Source organism: Prinia subflava, chromosome 34 (assembly GCF_021018805.1).
Source record: "Prinia subflava isolate CZ2003 ecotype Zambia chromosome 34, Cam_Psub_1.2, whole genome shotgun sequence".
Classification (NCBI taxonomy): Eukaryota; Metazoa; Chordata; class Aves; order Passeriformes; family Cisticolidae; genus Prinia; species Prinia subflava.
This window is the reverse complement of record NC_086280.1, coordinates 947,144-965,229: the sequence shown is the minus strand read 5'-3', so window position 1 is coordinate 965,229 and position 18,086 is coordinate 947,144. Positions and strand designations below refer to the sequence as shown.

Here is an 18,086-nt window from a genome sequence, read left to right as displayed (position 1 = left end):
CTCACTAGCCAGCAGAGCTTCCCACGAGCCAGCCGAGCTTTCCAGCCACCTTCACCCCGGATTTTCCAACTCGAGATTCACACGGAGCCTTTGGGAAACTCCCGCTCCCAGCCCGACGCCGCTTTGGAGCTTCTCCTGTGAGCTGGCCTTGCCAAACTCCTCATCTTTCATCCTCATCCTCTCCTGAACATCAGATACGGGCTCCTGGCAGCGTCGGGGGTGACGAAATCCCCATCCCGGTTCGGGCTTTGTGCAAGAGCTCCTCATCCCCGTGGGATCGCGGGAGCCGAGTCCCGACAGCCCCGGGCTCCTCCTCCGAGCCGCGGCTCCTCTTCCTCGGCCCCCCCGAGCCTCTCCCCGGCACCGCGGGCTCGGCAAGGGCGGGACAGCCCCGGCTGTGCCTCAGTTTCCACCTGAGCCTCCCCAGCGGGGAAAGGTGGACGCGGGACCGGGCTTGGAAATCACCCGGTGGATGGAAAGGAGGAGCCAGAGGAGGGCTCCTCACGATTTGCACCTCCAGAGCGGGGCCAGACGCACCAGGAACCCCCTGGGTGAAGAGCGGGGAGCTCGGAGAATCCACCCCAGCATGGAAAATCCCCCTCCCCTTCCCCGGCTGGGCAGGACCCCAGTTCTCCCAGTCAGCTCCCAGTCCATCCCCAGCCTCGGGACCCCCTCAGCCCGGTCACTCACGGCCGGACACGCAGCCCAGGACGATTCCAGCCCCGGCCAGGAGGATCCAGGGCTCCATGGTCCCTCTGGAGGCGCTGGGGGAGTGCCGGACCTGCCCGGCGCCCTCTGCTATTTGTGGGTCCCGCGGGAGGCAGGGGAGGGGCGCGATGGCAGCGAGGGCTCCACGGGCTGCACCCGAACTTCCCCAAAACTCATTAAGAGCGAGGCTTTAATTACAGGCTGCCCGCCGTGGGAGGAGGGCTGGTAAATCCAGAATCCCGGCGGTTGCTCCACAGCTCCCGTGCCTGACCCCTGAGGCTGCCGGGGACGGGGGGAACGTCCCTGGGGGGGTTTTGCCCACTCGCAGCCCCCCAAGGGTCCCAGAGGGGTGAACTGGGGCACAGCGGGGTCTCTCACTGGTGTGAACTGGGAGCGGCGTTAATTGGGGGTGATGAGCTCGCCTAACGAAGCTCTGGGGGTCGTGACCCCTGCCTGGCCTCGTTGGAGCCTCCGGCAGCGCCAGGAAATCCCAAAACAAGAGACAGCCCTGGTGGGAGGGTTTGGGGTTATCCCAGTGGGAGAATTTGGGGTTTTCCTGGTGGGAGGGTTTGGGGTTATCCCGGTGGGAGGGGAGGATTTGGGGTTATCCTGGTGGGAGGGGAGGTTTTGGGCTCATCCCCTATGGCCCCTACCTGGGCAGGTGAGAGCTGACCCCAAACAGGTGAGAGCTGGCCCCAGACAGGTGAAAACCGGCCCCAAAGAGGTGAGAACCGACCCCAAACAGGTAAGAACCGACCCCAGACAGGTAAGAACTGACCCCAAACAGGTGAGAACCGACCCCAGACAGCTCCCGAGGAGCCGGGGCGGCCCCGGGATCCCTCCCGGAGCCGGGAGCGGTGCCCGCAGCGCCCCGGGCGGTGTCAGCTGGCACGGGAGCGGCGTTTGGTGTAATAAGGGCCGGGTTTGGCTCCTCCATCACCCCTCAGTCATTTCCTGAGCTGTCCCCTGGTGGTGACATCGCTGTGTCACCTCCGCTCGGGGCTCGGGCCGCATCGGGGGCACCCTGGGAGGTGCAGGGAGAAGAACGGGGAGCGCAGCCGTGTGTACAAAAATACCTTTATTGCTCTGCCCCCACCTGCCCGGAGCTCAGCGGGGCCCGGCCGCCCCCGGGGCCGGGTCTGAGCCCACGGGAGAGCTCTGGGGCAGATCCAGCACAGCCCGGGGCCACCGGGAGCAGAGCAGGGGCTGCCCCGCCGCCGGCAGCTGGGCCCCCACCCTGCTCCGGGTGGCCCCCACCCTGCTCCCGGTGGCCCCTGCCCTGCTCCGGGTGGCCCTGTCCCTGTTCTGAGCCCCCATCCTCGCTCCGAGCCCCTGTCCCTACTCCGGGTGGCCCTGTCCTTGCTCCGGGTGGCCTCTACTCCTGCTCTGAGCCCCCATCCTCACTCTGAGCCCCCATTCCTGCTCTGGGCCCCCATCCAGCTCCAGCTCCGTGACCCTCAGGGCTCCAAGCCCCCCCATCCTCACTCTGAGCCCCTGTCTCTGCTCTGAGCCCCCATCCTCACTCTGAGTCCCCATATTCTCTCTGGGCCCCCTCCCGCTCCATCCCCTCTCCCTCAGGGCTCCAGGTCCCGGGACAGCCTCAGCAGCTCCTTCTGGCTGTCGATGGCCCTCAGGTGCTGCAGGTAGGCCCAGGTGGACACCGGGTTCCGCACGCTCAGGGACTGCTCCGAGCCTGGGGGAGGGGCAGGGGACAGGGTTGGGGTCAGGGTTGGGGTCAGGGCCGGGGTCGGGGTCAGGGTCGGGGTCAGGGTTGGGGGTCAGGGTCGGGGTCCCCCTCAATCCCCCCAGCACTGCTGAGCCTCTCCATCCCTGCAGGACCTTCCCAGGCTCTGCCCTCGTCACCCCCAAACCCCCACATGGGGGGACAGCCCCACGGAGCCCTCCATGCATCTCCATCCCCCCTCCCTCAGCTCGGGGACCCCCGCAGAGGGTTGGGGGTCCCCCGGGGGCTGGGGCCGGGGTTGGATTGAGGAACTCTGGACGTACACGTGGAGATCCTGACGGCCTTGGGGTCCTCGGGCCGGTGCGGGGAGCGGGTCCGCAGGGGGGACAGCGGGGCTGGGGGGGACACAGGGAGGGGGGGCTCAGCTCTGTCCCCAGGGGGTTCAGCTCTGTCCCCAAGGGCTCAGTCCTGTCCCCTGGGGGTTCAGCTCTGTCCCCAGGGGCTCAGCCCTGTCCCCAAGGGCTCAGTCCTGTCCCCTGGGGGTTCAGCTCTGTCCCCAGGGGCTCAGCCCTGTCCCCAAGGGCTCAGTCCTGTCCCCAGGGTCTCATCCTGGGACCCTCCAGGCCCCCTCCCCAGGGGACACCCTAGGCCCCCTCCCCAGCTCCCAGGGGCACTCACCGTGCGCGTGGCCCCGGCAGCGCTGCAGGACCCGCACGGTCTTGGCCATCATGTGCTGTGGGTGAGGACAGGGGTCACCTGCTGCCACCCAGCCCCGCTCAGATCCCCAAAAACTGTCCCTGCCATGGCTGTGACCACCCTGGGACCCCCCTGGCTGTGTCCCCAGGGGACAGGGGCACAGCAGGGCCCTTGGGGGGCCACCCCCAGCACTCACCATCTTCTCGAAGTTGATGAGGTTCTCGGCCAGGGTGCGATTGCCCTCGTGGATGAAGGTCATGTCTGGGGGGGTTTGGGGGTCAGAGAGGGGCCCCGGGGAGCGCTGGGCGCCCCCAGAGGGTCCCCAAAGCCCAACACCCACCTTTGAGCAGGAGGGGCACGAAGGGGATGATGGGGGGGCTCATCTTGGCCACGGCCAGGCGATAGACACGGTGGTTCCACGAGGGGTCCTGGGGCGGGGGGACACGGGGGGATGGGGGGGACAGGGGGGGACAGGGGGCACCCCCTCCCCAGAGATCCGGGGGCAAATCCCACTGGGAAGGGGGACATGGGGCAGGATGGGGGGCATGGGGCAGGAAAGGGGACATGGGGAAGGAAAGGGGACACGGGGCAGGAAAGGGGACACAGAATAGAAGAAGGGGAAGGAAGGGGGACAAGAGGAAGGAAAGGGGACACAAGGAAGGAGGGCACGGGGCAGGAAAAGGGACATCAGGAAAAGGGACATGGGGCAGGAAAGGGGACACAAGGAAGGGGGACAAGGGGCAGGAAGGGGGACACGGGCAGGAGGGGCTGCACTCACCAGCATCCGCTCCAGGGCCGAGTGCAGCTTCCTGATCTTGTGGGGCAACCTCTGTGCAGGGACGGCAGCACGGGGCTGGCACCCGCCTGTCCTACCCCAGAGACCCCAGGAGGGTCCTGTCCTACCCCAGAGACCCCCGGCTGTCCCTCCCCGGAGACCCCCGGAGGGTCCTGTCCCACCTTGGCTGTCCCACCTCCCCCCAGGCCCCCCCGCTGTCCCCCCCTCTCACCTCCCAGGTCTTGGCCAGGCGAGTCACGGCCGTGTTGCTCACACCGAACATCACCGCGAAGAAGGAATTGAGGTTCTTCTGCTCCTTGAGGCTGCAGGCGGGGACGGCGACAGGGGACAGGGACAGCTCAGGGGATGGGGACAGGGGATGGGGACAGCTCAGGGGATGGGGACAGCTCAGGGGACGGGGACAGCTCAGGGGACAGGGGACAGGCTCAGGGGACGGGGACAGCTCAGGGACGGGGACAGCTCAGGGGACGGGGACAGGGACAGCTCAGGGGATGGGGACAGCTCAGGGGATGGGACAGGGACCGCTCTGGGGACGGGCTCAGGGGACCAGGACAGCTCAGGGGACGGGGACAGGGGACAGGGACAGCTCAGGGGATGGGGACAGGGGACAGGGACAGCTCAGGGGATGGGGATGGGGACAGCTCAGGGGACGGGGACAGGGACAGCTCAGAGGACAGGGACAGCTCAGGGGACAGCTCAGGGGATGGGGACAGCTCAGGGGACCAGGACAGCTCAGGGGACAGCGACAGGGCCCGGGCCAGGGACTCACTGCGCCGCCAGCTTGATGAACTTGCGGAGGAGCTGCGCCCGCCGCCCGAGCTCGGGGCACAGGCACAGCTCGGTGGCCACCCAGAACTGCAGCTCGTTGAAGCGCCGCAGAACCCGCGCCAGGTTGGCCGTGGCCACCTCGTGGAACTTGTGCGGGCCCACGATGTAGTGAATCATCTCCACCTAGAGGGGGGAACCCCGCGGGTGAGGGGCGTCCCGAGCCCCCCACCACCATCAGCACCACCTCTGCTCCTCCCCGGGCGCTCCCGGACCTGGTGGACGCTCTTGAAGAGGTTCCAGTCGTGGTCGGTGAGGTGACTCGCCAGGTCCTTGGAGCTGATCAGGTCCAGCGTGTCCGAGGAGCCGGCGTGGGGGCCCAGCTGCTCAGGGTGGGGGGTCTGGCCACGGGAGAAGACCCCTGACCCCTCCAGCCCTCAGCAGGCCCCGGGAGAGGCCCCAACCCCTCTGGGGGGCTCTGCCCTGCGGACCCCCCGCACTCACCAGGGTGCCCAGCTCGTCCACGGTGGCCACAAAGAGCCTCTCGTTGAGGCCCAGCGCGGTGAAGACCCCCACGGCGTCCTGCGGCAGCACCGCCCTGTCTGCGGGGAGGGGACAGACCCCGCCTCAGACCCTCGTTCCCCGTGCCCAGCCCCAAATCCTGCTCGTCCCGCCCTGGGAGCGGCTAAAAATCCCCAAATTCGGGGCCGGGAGAGGGCGGGGATTGGCTAAAAATCCCCAAATTCGGGGCCGGGAGAGGGCGGGGATTGGCTAAAAATCCCCAAATTCGGGGCCGGGAGAGGGCGGGGAGCGGCTCCTTTGCCGGGCCTCTCGCTCTCCCTTTGGGGGGATTTTTGGGGGGATTTTTGGGGCTCGTACCCCCAGCTGGCTGCTCTGTTTGTGCTGGGGATTGAGTTTTAGACCTTTCAGACTGGTTCTGAGAGCAAAGGGGGAAAGGAGAAGCGCGGGAATTGCGCTCACTCCTCCGCGTTCCGCTCCTGGACGATGTCTGTCTGCACGGACAGACAGCAGGACAGAGAGCTCCTGTGCTCTTAGTTTGAGCCAGCTGAGGCAGAAAAGCTCTCTGGACTGGTTGGTTTTGGTGTCTTTTTTTTTGTTTTGTTTAGGGTGGGTTTTTGGGGTTTTTTTGGTGGTTTTTTTTTTTGGGGGGGGTTTGGGGGGGTTTTATGGGTGGGTTGTTTTTGGTTTTGTTGTGGGTTTTTTGGTTTTGGGGTTTTTTTTGTTTGTTTGTTTTTTGGTTTGGTTTTTGGTTTGGTTTTTGGTTTGGTTTTTGATTTGGGTTTTTTTTTTTGTTTGTTTGTTTTGTTTTGGGTTTTTTTTGGTTTTTTTTTCCTTGGGACTGTTTAAACATTTCCTGGACTGAAAATCCCAGAGAGAACCCCCGGATCTCACACCTGCAGCCCACCAGGGCCCGGACTTTGGCATTTTCCAGCCCTGGAGGGACTGACAAGAGCCTGAGCGAGCCGAGCTGCACTCACAGGGACTTTCTGAGACGAGAGGTTTGATTGTTTCATATTATCCCTTTCTTTATGCTTGTGGGCGCTTTCTTTGTTAAATAAGTATATTTTTCCCACTTTTCTCTAGGGAGATTTTTTTCCCCACACCCACTGGGGTGAAGGCACTGTTTGGATTTTCTTCCCGGGGGTCTCCTCCCGAATTCTCCCCAGCCCAGGACCCCCCCTCACCTCCGGCCGAGTTCACCTTGACCAGGACGTGCTCCCGGTCCCGGCGCAGCCGCGGCGCCAGCGCCCGCAGCACGTCCCGCACCGCGGCGTTCACGGGCAGCACCGACACCAGGCACGAGTGGTCGGCCCTGAACACCTCGTAGGGCACTGCCAGGGGACAAAAGCCACCTCAGTGTCCCCTCACCGCTGGGGACGGTCCCCGCAGCGGGGGCGGTACCTTTGTCCTGGGCTCTCAGGGCGCAGGGGCTGTCCAGGGTCGCCTCCTCGGGGCTCCCGAGCCAAATTCCCGAGCTCCGGGCCTGGAGAGGGCGGGACAGAGGGGAGGATGCGGCCCCGGCCACCGCCCCCTCCTGGGGACTGTCCCCAAGGGGCAGGGGGGACGCAGACCCTGCCCTGTCACCCCTCGGGGGGTGCCTACCTTGGGCTGGGGGGACGCGCTGCCGTCACCGTTCTCCAGCCTGCGGGAGGGGAGGGAGGAGGACGGAGCGGTCACTCCCGGTGGGAACGGGACTGGGGCCGGCCACTCCTGGGATTCCGGCCACCCCCAGGGACCGGCCACCCCCGGGATTCCGGCCCCAGGGACTGACCACTCCTGGGATTCCGGCCCCAGGGACTGACCACTCCTGGGATTCTGGCCACCCCCGGGATTCTGGTCACCCCCGGGCCCCCTGCCCCAGGGACGGGCCACCCCCAGGGACCGGCCGCCCCTGGGATTCCGGCCACCCCCGAGTCCCCCTGTCCCCCCCGGATGCCTGTGACCCCCTCCCCACGGCCGGGAACCCCCAAACCGGGCACAAAGCGACCCCAAAAGCTCCTCCCCAGTGAAGCTCAGCCCCCCCCGAGATGGCATCGAGGGGACACTTGGGGACACTCGGGGAACTCACGCTCGGGGCCGCCGCCGCTCCTGGCCCTGCTCCTGGCCCAGCCCGCCCAGCTGCGGGTCCCGGCTCGCCAGATCCGCCAGGTTCTGCGGGGACAGCGGGCCCGGGGCTGAGCGCGGGGCGGTCCCGGGCTGTCCGCGCGGTGTCCCCGCGGTGTCCCCGCGATGTCACCGCCCGTACCTGCAGCAGCGCCGTGGTGCTGCGGTCGCCCTGCAGCAGCCGCCCGTAGAGCAGCACCCACTGGCTCACCAGCCGCAGGATTTTCCGCCGCTTCCGCAGGGAATAGGCGGCCTTGTCCTGCTCCGAGCCCTCCAGCGGCTCCGCGCGGAAACTGGGACCAGTCAAGGGCACCAGTAAAAGGCGGAGAGGGGCGGGGACCCCCGGGGATGTCACCCCCGGGAGATTGGGGTGCGGCCAAAAGCCCTCAGAAGGGGATTTGGGGCTCCCCTGGAGGTGACAGGGACAGGGCTGAGCGTGTCCCCGGAGGTGGTGGCGGAGCCCAGTCCCCCCAGTTGCGGCAGCAGAAGGATACTGGTGCAGCAGGGCCCGGCAGAGCTGCGAGGTCGGCATGAACACGGTGTAGGTGAGCAGGAAATCCCCCAGCAGCGTGTCTGCGAGGGAGCGGGGCGCTGTCACCGCTGTCCCCAGCGCGGGGGGGACACGGCCACCACGGCCAGGCACCCCCCTGTCCCGGCTGGGCCAGGAGGGGACACAGGGAACTGGGAAATGGGGAGGGGGAAAGGGGCCGAGGGAGGCACAGAGACAACCGGGAGAGGGCTCAGATAGGAAGGAAAGGGATCCAGGAGGATTTGGGGACAGGAACTGATGGGATCCAGGAGGATTTGGGGACAGGGGAGGATTTGGGGACCAGGACAGGATTTGGGGACAGGAACTGATGGGATCCAGGAGGATCTGGGGACAGGGGAGGATTTGGGGACAGGAATTGATGGGATCCAGGAGGATTTGGGGACAGGGGAGGATTTGGGGACAGGAATTGATGGGATCCAGGAGGATTTGGGGACCAGGACAGGATTTGGGGACAGGAACTGATGGGATCCAGGATTTGGGGACAGGAACTGATGGGATCCAGGAGGATTTGGGGGCTGGCCCGGGGTGTCCCCACCACGGGGACCTCTTGGCCGGGCACATTTTGTCCCCAAATCCCAAAGCGGGAGGGGCCGGCTGGTTCGTGGGAAGGCGAATCCCGGCAGGAGCCGCCTCCAGGGCAGCGCCGGTGACATTTGTGACCCGCTGGGGACATCTCCTGGCTCCCGGCTCGCCGGGGTTTCTCCTCTCCAGAGGCAGAGGGAGAGCGAGAGCCGCTCCCCGCCCCGAATTCCCCGAATTTGGGGATTTTTAGCCTTTTCCAGGGTGGGACGAGCAGGATTTGGGGACACCGGGAATGGGGAGCTCCGGCGTGTCCCCAGAGTGGCTCTGGGGTGGCACAGGGGGACATCGCCACCTACCCACGGGGTCGTAGAGGGTGGCATCGAGCCGCATGAACTCCAGCAGGTGCTCCAGGATCTTCTCGGGCGTCCCGGCCATCACCAGGTACCTGCTGGGGACAGCGGGGGTGGCACCGCGGGCAGGTGTGGCACGGGCTGGTGGCGTCCCCGTGCCTCGGGGACAAAGATTTAATCCCAAAATCTGCCCCAGGGGAGGAGCGGGGGCTGCTCAGGGGACAGCGACAGGGGTGTCACCTGACAGAGGTGTCACCTGCCACAAGGGGGACGGGGACAGGGGTGTCACCTGCTGTGAGTGGAATAGGGACAGGGGTGTCACCTGTTGCCAGGGGGACAGCGGTGTCACCTGCCCCAAGGGGGATGTCCCCTGCCACAAGGGGCACAGAAATGTCACCTGCCACAAGTGACACGGGGGTGTCCCCTGCCACAAGGGGGACAGGAATGTCACCTGCCACAAGTGACACGGGGGTGTCCCCTGCCACAAGGGGGATGTCCCCTGCCACAGGGGCACAGAAATGTCCCCTGCCACAAGGGGGACAGGCACAGGAGTGCCACCTGCCACAAGGGGGACAGGAATGTCCCTGCCACAAGTGACACGGGGGTGTCCCCTGCCACAAGGGGGACAGGAATGTCCCTGCCACAAGGGGACAGGAGTGTCACCTGCTGCCCCGCGCCGAGGCCGCCTGGCCGCCGCCCCCCTGCAGGTCCTTCTGCAGCACCAGCACCACCTTGCCGTGCTCCTTCAGCCGCACCGTGTTGGCCTCCACGTCCTGCGGGAATTCCGGGGAAATTCGGGGAATTTCAGGGGATTCCGGGGAATTTCAGGGAAATTTCAGGGAATTTTGTGGAATTTCGTGGAATTTTGGGGAATTTCGTGGGAAATTTGGGGGGGAAATTTGGGGGAAATTTGGGGGAAATTCGGAGGAAATTCGGAGGAAATTTGGGGGAAATTTGGGGGAAATTCAGGGAATTTTGGGGAATTTTGATGAATTCCGGGGAATTTCGGGAATTCCCGGCCTCCATTCCCAAAACGCCACCCCCAGCCCCCCTCGGGGCCTGGCCCCACCTTGAGGATGCGGTTGAAGTCGTGCTTGTCCACGCGCAGGAAGTGACAATTGTCCTCGCGCAGGAGGATGGTGGCCGCGCGCGGGGCGTCGTTCACCAGCGCCAGCTGCCCAAAGTCGTCCCCCTCGTGCAGGGTGGCCACCAAGCCCTGGGGACAGCACAGGGAGGGTGACATTGTCCCCAGAGTGTCCCCGGGGTGCAGGGTGGCCACCAAGCCCTGGGGATGGTGACAATGGAGTGTCCCCAGAGTGTCCCCCTCATTCAGAGTGGCCACCAAGCCCTGGGGACAGCACAGGGAGGGTGACATTGTCCCCAGAGTGTCCCCGGGGTGCAGGGTGGCCACCAAGCCCTGGGGATGGTGACAATGGGGTGTCCCCAAATGTCCCCCTCGTGCAGGGTGGCCACCAAGCCCTGGGGACGGCACGGGGAGTGAGGAAAGGTGACACTAGGGTGTCCCCAGGGTGTCCCCCTCATTCAGGGTGGCCACCAAGCCCTGAGGACAGCATGAGGAGTGAGGAAAGGTGACACTAGGGTGTTCCCAAAGTGTCCCTGAGGTACAGGGTGGTCACCAAGCCCTGGGGACAGCACAGGGGGGGTGGGATGGTGCCACCGGGGTGTCCCCAAGGTGTCCCTCCCCCCGGGGACAAACCCACCTTGCCGTGGGTGACCACGTTGACCGAGCCCTTCCAGATGATGTACCACGAGGTGCCTTTGTCCCCTTGGCTGAACACTGGGATGGAGCCCGGGAAAGGGAGGGAAAATCCAGAATTTTGGGAAGGGCCCCGGTGCCCCCAGGCTGGGGGGGACCCCCGGGTGCCCCCCAGGACTCACGGACGGTGCCCGCGCGCTGGTGCCCCTCGAACATCAGCACAGCCGCCAGCTCCCGCTTCACCTGCGCCAGGGGACAGCCCTGTCACCCCCGGGGGGACAGCAGGGGACACGGGGGACCGGGAAATGGGGGGGAGGCACGGAGACGAGCGGGAGAGGAGGCTCAGATAGGAAGGAAAGGAGTGCAGGGGGATTTGGGGACAGGGGAGGGTTTGGGGACAGGAACTGAGGGGATCCAGGAGGATTTGGGGACCAGGACAGGATTTGGGGACAGGAACTGATGGGATCCAGGGGATTGGGGACCCAGGAGCAGCCCAGGGCCCACCCCGACCCCGCAGGATTTGGAGGCGCGGCTGCACTCACCGAGTTGGAGAGATGAGCCACGGCTTTGATGTGGAGCAGCTCCTCAAAGATCAGCTCCAGCTCATCCTGCGTGCGCTGGGCGGGCCTGGGGGGAGGCTGGGGGGGGTCAGCGGCTCCCTGTGCCCCCCACCCATGGCACAGCCCCCCTCCCCAGCCCCTTTCCCTCCTGGGGTGACACTGTTGGGTGCCCCCCACCCATGGCACAGCCCCCCTCCCCAGCCCCTTTCCCTCCTCGGGTGACCCCACCCAGGACACAGCCCCCCTCTCCAGCCCCTTTCCCTCCTCGGGTGACCCCACCCGCAGCCCCTCCAGCCCCTCCAGCCCCTCCAGCCTCCAGCCTCTCCAGCCCCCCAAAAAGAGCCCAGCAGGCCCTGGGGAGCCCCCGGGGGCACTCACGGCTTGCGCAGGGCCATGGAGAGCAGCGCGTCGGGGCCCAGCTGTGCCAGGAACCCCAGAGCCTCCAGCAGCTCCTCGGGGTCCCGCGGCGCCGCGCCCCGCTCGGCGCTCGGCTCCAGCTCAGCAAAGCGGTAAAACTGCGTGTCCTTGTCCTGGAAGTGCCACTCCTGCCTCACTGCGGGGGGATGGAGGTGGTCAGCGAGGGTCTGACCCCCTCCCCAGACCCCCCCGAGCCCCCCGGAGCCCTCACCGTGGGTCAGCACCCCTCCGTCCACCAGCACCTGCCCGATGCCCACGGCCTGGCCGCGCGTCTGGACGGCGACGCCGGCGCTCAGCAGCCAATCCACCAAATCCTTCCCCGAGCAGCACTGCCTGGGGTGGGGGGACAGGGGGGTGAGGACAGCCCCCCCAAGCCCCCGTGAGCCCCCCTGAGCCCCCCGGGAGCGCCCCCCAGCCCCCCGTGAGCGCCCCCAGCCCCCGGCGCACCGGTGGTGCCGCAGGTGGTGTTTGTGGTCGCGGATGAGGCCGGGCTGGGAGCTGCTGAGGTGGGCGAAGAGGAGCTTGCCGGCCCTCCAGATCTTCTCCGAGGATGCCTGAAGGGTGGCAGGGGCACAGGGGGGGGTGCGGGTGGGGACAGGCTGGCACTTGTCCCCTCAGTACCCCGGGATTGTCACCACCCACCCCAGGAATGGCTGAGCCCAAGGAGGGACCGGCCCAGAGCTGACGGCTCTGGGATGTGAGGGTGCTCCGGACCCTCAGCCCCCCAATTCACATCCCCGAGGCCTTCCCTGGCCCCCCAAATTCACATCCCTGGGGGCTGCCTGTCCCCCCCAGGCTCCCCAGATTCCCCCCCCCCCCCCCGCCCCCACCTGGGTGATGCTGTGTCCGTAGTCCAGGCTGGACTCTGAGTCCAGGAGAGGGGTCTGGAAAACCAAAGGGGAGGGGAGGGGGGTGTTTGTGGCTGTGGGGGCTCTGCTGCGCCCCCCGCACCCCACACAGAGCGGGGGAGGGGTCCTGGCACCCCCAGAGCAGCCCCAGCTCTTCACCAGGGGAGGGGGCAACATCCAGCACCCAAACCCTGAACCAGCACCCAAATCCTGAACCCAGCACCCAAATCCTGAACCAGCACCCAAATCCTGAACCCAGCACCCAAATCCTGAACCCAGCACCCAAACCCTGAACCAGCACCCAAATCCTGAACCAGCACCCAAATCCTGAACCCAGCACCCAAATCCAGAACCCAGCACCCAAATCCTGAACCCAGCACCCAAACCCTGAACCAGCACCCAAATCCTGAACCAGCACCCAAATCCTGAACCAGCACCCAAATCCTGAACCCAGCACCCAAATCCAGAACCCAGCACCCAAATCCTGAACCCAGCACCCAGCTCCCGAACCCAGCTCCCAGTTCTTGCACCCAGAACCCATTTCCTTCACTCCAGTCCCCCTCCCGAGCCCATTTTTCTCCCAGTTCTCCCCTCGGGGATGCTCCGGGTAAAACCGAGCCCAGGCAGGGACGAGCCCCCGGCCCCGCGGCCCCGCCCGGCTCCCGGGGCAGCGGCGGCCGAGCTCCGGTGGCGGCGCTGCCCGCGGGGCCCGAGGCACCCGGGCTCGCTCCTGGCCGCGGCCCTGGATAAACAACCCGGGCCCGCACCAGTCAGACCAGTTCAGGCACCGGGAGCGCTCAGCCGGCACGGGGCACGGGGGGGGGACACCCACCCGCACCGGGGGCACCCCCGGGGGGTTTGGGGGGCTGTTCCCGGCCGTGGGGGCTCCGCAGATCCCCGGGAGGGCACCCAAAAAGCGGCGAGTGGGGGATCCTCCTGGGATCCTCCTGGGATCCTCCTGGAATCCTCCCGGGGATCCTCCTGGGATCCTTCCCGGATCCTCCTGGGATCCTCCTGGGATCCTCCTGGAATCCTCCCAGGGATCCTCCTGGGATCCTCCTGGAATCCTCCCGGGGATCCTCCTGGGATCCTTCCCGGATCCTCCTGGGATCCTCCCGGGATCCTCCTGGGATTCTCCCCAGGATCCTCCCCGGGATCCTCCTGCGACCCTCCTGGGACCCTCCCGGGGATCCTCCCCAGGATCCTCCTGGGATCTTCCCGGGCAGGGAGGGCTGGAGCGATCCCAGCACACGGAGGGATGGTCCGGATGGAAGGTGTAATTAAGGGAGCCGAGGGCAGGAGTTAATTAGTGCAGGATCCTCCAGGCTGAGCTTCCTCCTGCTCCCAGCAACGCCTCAGGAGGAATTCGAGGGGCGGGTGGGAAAGCAGCGGCTCCCGGGGGACCAGGGCCACCCGGCCGCGGTGTCACCGAGGCTGGGACACCGCTGCTGACCCGGCCACGCTGTCCCCAAGGCAGGGACACGGTGACTCAGGCGCTCTGCAAACTCTGCCGAGCCCCGTGACGGCCGCGGGGAGCAGGAACCGCTGCGAGCAAATGTTTGCCCAAGGGAGCGGGGAGGCGGCGGGGACACGGAGCTGCCAGGGGACACGGGGGGGTCACCTCGGTCCCTGTCACCCGTGGGTGCAGCAGGGTTGTGTCACCCCATGAGGTCTCTGTCACCCGTGGAGACAGATCTGTGTCACCCCATGGGTGCAGGAGGTCCCTGTCACCCTTGGAAGCAGATCTGTGTCACCCCATGGGTGCAGGGGGTCCCTGTCCCCTCTGTGGGTGCAGCAGGTCCCTGTCACCCCCTGGCTCCAGGCGAGCGCTCCCCGGGTCCCCGCAGGGCCTCTGCTGTCCCCAAGCAGCGAGCCCTGTCCTTGGGGCACAGAGCCAGGCTGCGGCTCGGGCCACACTCCAAGGACACCGAAACAGCCACAAAAATCCCTCTCAAGGCTCAGATTCCTCCTTCCCGGGGGTTCCTCACTGCCAGGGCAGCTCTGGGATCCCCCAAACCCTCCTGCTGTCCCCAAACCTCAAACCTGGAGCTCCCAGCCCCGGGTGGAGACCTGCAGGACGCCCCCAACCCCCCAGTCCTTGTCACGGCTTCCTCAGGAGTTGCCTTTTCCATCTTCCTGCCCACGGGACGTGTCGGGATCCTGCCTTTCTCCAGGATTCCGGCGGGGCCGGGCGCCCGGCCAAGGCCGCCGGCGGCCGTTCCGCGCCCGCGGCCGCTTTTGTTTGGGAGCCCGAGGGAAAACAAGCGCGGCTATTTCGGGCTCCGGAGAAAGTCCTCGCCCATCCGCAGCCTCCGCCGGCTCCGGGGCTCCGGGGCTCCGCATCCCCCGGGACGGGGCTTGGGATGGGTCGGGATGGGCTCTGCATCCCCCAGGATGGGGCTCAGGATGGGGTCGGCATCCCCCAGGATGGGGCTCATGATCCCCCTGGAATGAGGCTTGGGATCCTCCGGGATGGGACTCAGCATTTCCCGGGATGGGGCTTGGCGTCCCCCGAGATGGGCTCGGGATGGGACACAGAATCCCCCAGGATGGGGCTCAGAATCCCCCAGGATGGGGCTCAGAATCCCCCAGGATGGGGCTCAGGATCCCCCAGGATGGGGCTCAGAATCCCCCAGGATGGGGCTCAGGATCCCCCAGGATGGGGCTCAGAATCCCCCAGGATGGGGCTCAGAATCCCCCAGGATGGGACTCAGGATCCCCCAGGATGGGGCTCAGGATGGGGCTCGGCTGCCCCCGGGATCAAGCTCAGGATGGGCTCAGCACCCCCCAGGACAGGGCTCGGGGACCCGCTCCGCCTCCGCTGCCCTCTCCAGGGACACGGTGGGGCTGGCACGGTGGCACTTGTCACTGGCACGGTGGCACTTGTCACTGGCACGGTGGCCCTTGTCCCCTGGCAAGGACGGAGGACGCCGACATCCTTTAGAACCAGGAGGGATTTGCAGGTCCCCAGCAGGGACGAGACGGAGCCAGGGAGGAGCTTCCAGGAGCTTCCAGCGGCGGGGACAAGGGACAACAGCGCTGCTGCTGCCCCTCACCACCCCAGGAACGGCTGTGCTGGGACAAAACCCCCCTTTCCCTGCTCGGGTGGGCTCCAGTCCCCTCCATCCCTGCGTGCCCCCTGCAGGTGCCACCCTGTGCCAGGTCTGGTGGGATTTATCCCAGTTTATCCCAGTTTATCTCAGGAACGCTCCAGGCCTGCTGCTCGCCCGGCTTCTCAGGGTTAATGCCACTCAAAAGCCCTCCCCAAAGTTCCTAAAAGTTCGAAAACGGAAAAAATAATGGGAAGAAAGAGAAAAAGAGAGGAAAGCTCTTATCTGGGAGGGAGCCCCGGTGCTGCGTGGAAATGCCCAAAGGGGAGTTTTCCCCCTAAAATAATTCCACTTTTCTCTTGAAAAGTGTCCCGGGTCGAGCAGTGTGGGAAGGGGAAGTACACAAAGCTCCGGAAGCTCTGCCGGGGCTCCAGGGTCACCTCCCCGCCCAGGGGGGACACGGAGGTGCCGAGAGCAGCGCCCGGGACCCCCGGGACCCCCCCTCAGCCCCCGGGGCCAGGGCGGGGAGGAGGAGGAGACGCCAAGGGACAAATCCCTGCTGCGGGAAGGGGCCGGGGGGAGCGCCGGGAATGTCTCCCCGGGAATGTCCCGCCGGGAATGTCCTTCCTGCCCGGGATGCGCCGCCGGGCACCTGGCACCGGGCTGGCTTCACGCCTGGCCGCGCGTTCCGCTCCGCCCCGCCCGGAGACGGCCCGGGGCGGGCGGCTGGGGGAGTGCGCAGCTCACCTGCGGCCTCACCTGGCTCCCTGTGCCCTCACCTGGCTCCCTGTGCCCTCACCTGGCTCCCTGTGCCCTCACCTGGCTCCCTGTGCCCTCACCTGGCTCCCTGTGCCCTCACCTGGCTCCCTGCAGCCTCACCTGGCTCCCTGCACGCCTGGATTCACTCGCTGTGCCCTCACCTGGCTCCTTCCTCCCTCACCTGGCCCCTCGCGCCCTCGCCTGCACGCCTGGCTTCACTCCCTGCTCCTTCACCCGGCTCCCTGCACGCCTGGCTTCACTCCCTGCTCCTTCACCCGGCTCCCTGCACGCCTGGCTTCACTCCCCGTGCCCTCACCTGGCTCCTTCCACCCTCACCTGGCTCCTTCCACCCTCACCTGGCTCCCCTGCGCTCCTGGAGTCGCTCCCCTCCTCTCATCCCCGATTCCCGGTGCTGGGGCCTCACTCACCCTGAGGATTCCCTGGATTTGGAACGTGCTCCCCCCACACCCCCAGAGAATTCCCTGGATTCGGGACGCGCTCCCCCCACTCCCCAATCCTCCAAGGAATTCCCTGGATCTCAGACACGTTCTCCCCATTTCCCAACCTCCAGAGGATTCCCTGGATTCGGGGCGGGTTCCACCCACTCCCCAACCCACCAGGGGATTCCCTGGATCCCCGACTCGCTCCCCTCACTCCTCCAGGGGATTCCCTGGATTCGGGGGGCGTTCCACCCACTCCCAACCCCCCAGGGGACTCCTGGATCCCCGACGCGCTCCCCCCCGTCCCCGCTCACCCAGCGGATTCCCTGGATGCGGGGCAGGCTCCCCCCGGCCCCCTCCAGCCTCACGTCGTAGCTGGAGCTGCGGAACAAGTGCATCCTCCTGAGCAGCCCCGAGAGCCGCGCTCCGTCCTCCGCGGGACCCCCGGGGGGCTGCGAGGGGGCGGCTCCGGCTCCGCTCCCGGGCTGGGCTCGCCCCGGCCCCGCTCCCGTCCGCGCCCCCCCGGCCGCCGCCCCCGGCCCGGCCCCGCGCCCCTTCATGCCGGGGGGGGCGAGGCCATGGCGGCCGCGGCCCCGGGGCTGCTCCGCGGCTCTCGGGACGGGGCCGGGCTCGGGAGCGGCTCCGCCGCCGCCGCCGCCGCGCCGGGCCCGCCCCGGGCACGGGAGCTCCGCCCGCCGCCCCTCCCCGGCTCTGCCGGCTCCGCGCCGGGACCCCGGGGTGGAGGGGACCCCCGGGGCTGGAGGAGACCCCGGGGCTGGAGGGGACCCCCGGGGCTGGAGGGGACCCCGGGGTGGAGGGGACCCCCGGGGCTGGAGGAGACCCCGGGGCTGGAGGGGACCCCGGGGCTGGAGGGGACCCCCGGGGCTGGAGGGGACCCCGCGGCTGGAGGGGACCCCGGGGCTGGAGGGGACCCCGGGGCTGGAGGAGACCCCGGGGCTGGAGGGGATCCCGGGGCTGGACGGGACCCCCGGGGCTGGAGGGGATCCCCGGGGCTGGACGGGACCCCGGGGCTGGAGGCGACCCCCGCGGCCCCGACCCCGCCCGAGGGACCCCCAGACCCCCGGGACTCCCCCCCGGGACGCCCCCCGGGACCCCCTCTGGATTTTCGGGGGAGTCTCTGAGCACCTCAATAATGAGAGCCTGGGATTCAGGGAGGTCACGGGGAACCCCCCCTGCCCAGCGTGGAGGGGGGAAAACAGGACCCAGAGAGGCTGGGAAGAGGGAGGGGGTTTTATTGGGAATGGTTTGTACTGGGAATGGTTTGTACTGGGAATGGTTTGTACTGGGAATGGTTTATGTTGGGAATAGTTTATACTGGGAATGGTTTATACTGGAGATGGGTTGTACCGGGGCTGGTTTATACTGGGACTGGTTTATACTGGGACTGGTTTGTACTGGGACTGGTTTATATTGGGAATGATTTATGTTTGGATTAGTTTATACTGGGAATGGTTTATACTGGGAATGGTTTATACTGGGATTGGTTTGTACTGGGGAGGTGGACCCCAGCCCCCAGCTGGAGCAGCAAAGCCAGAGCGAGGCCCAGGGAGAGCTCTTGGCAAAAAAAGGGGAAGGGGT

The 18,086-nt window shown here is 66.8% G+C and overlaps 2 protein-coding genes across 3 annotated transcripts; one reads left to right on the top strand and one right to left on the bottom strand.

Moving 5' to 3' along the window:
* Nucleotides 1-1,769: 1,769 nt before the first annotated feature.
* Nucleotides 1,770-17,110, bottom strand: RAPGEF3 (Rap guanine nucleotide exchange factor 3). Of its 2 annotated transcripts, none has more exons than XM_063420947.1 (28): nt 16,802-17,110; nt 12,221-12,274; nt 11,838-11,944; nt 11,602-11,723; nt 11,352-11,526; nt 10,956-11,040; nt 10,596-10,656; nt 10,418-10,494; nt 9,766-9,912; nt 9,360-9,469; nt 8,703-8,794; nt 7,769-7,847; nt 7,417-7,567; nt 7,240-7,322; nt 6,774-6,813; nt 6,573-6,654; nt 6,356-6,502; nt 5,154-5,251; nt 4,925-5,050; nt 4,654-4,835; nt 4,096-4,186; nt 3,867-3,917; nt 3,429-3,516; nt 3,285-3,349; nt 3,071-3,125; nt 2,716-2,787; nt 2,238-2,401; nt 1,770-2,199 (listed from the first exon to the last, which is right to left on the bottom strand). In XM_063420947.1, exons 1-27 carry the CDS (start codon nt 17,045-17,047, stop codon nt 2,283-2,285), a joined length of 2,805 nt encoding a protein of 934 aa, XP_063277017.1. In that variant the 5' UTR covers nt 17,048-17,110; the 3' UTR covers nt 1,770-2,199; nt 2,238-2,282. The 2 variants fall into 2 exon arrangements, with proteins under 2 accessions (XP_063277017.1, XP_063277018.1); XM_063420948.1 differs by having other exon boundaries at nt 8,703-8,791.
* LOC134563141 (proline-rich protein 36-like) lies at nt 14,615-16,480 on the top strand. Its single transcript, XM_063420949.1, has 2 exons — nt 14,615-15,230; nt 15,960-16,480. Exons 1-2 carry the CDS (start codon nt 14,711-14,713, stop codon nt 16,478-16,480), a joined length of 1,041 nt encoding a protein of 346 aa, XP_063277019.1. The 5' UTR covers nt 14,615-14,710.
* Nucleotides 17,111-18,086: the final 976 nt, after the last annotated feature.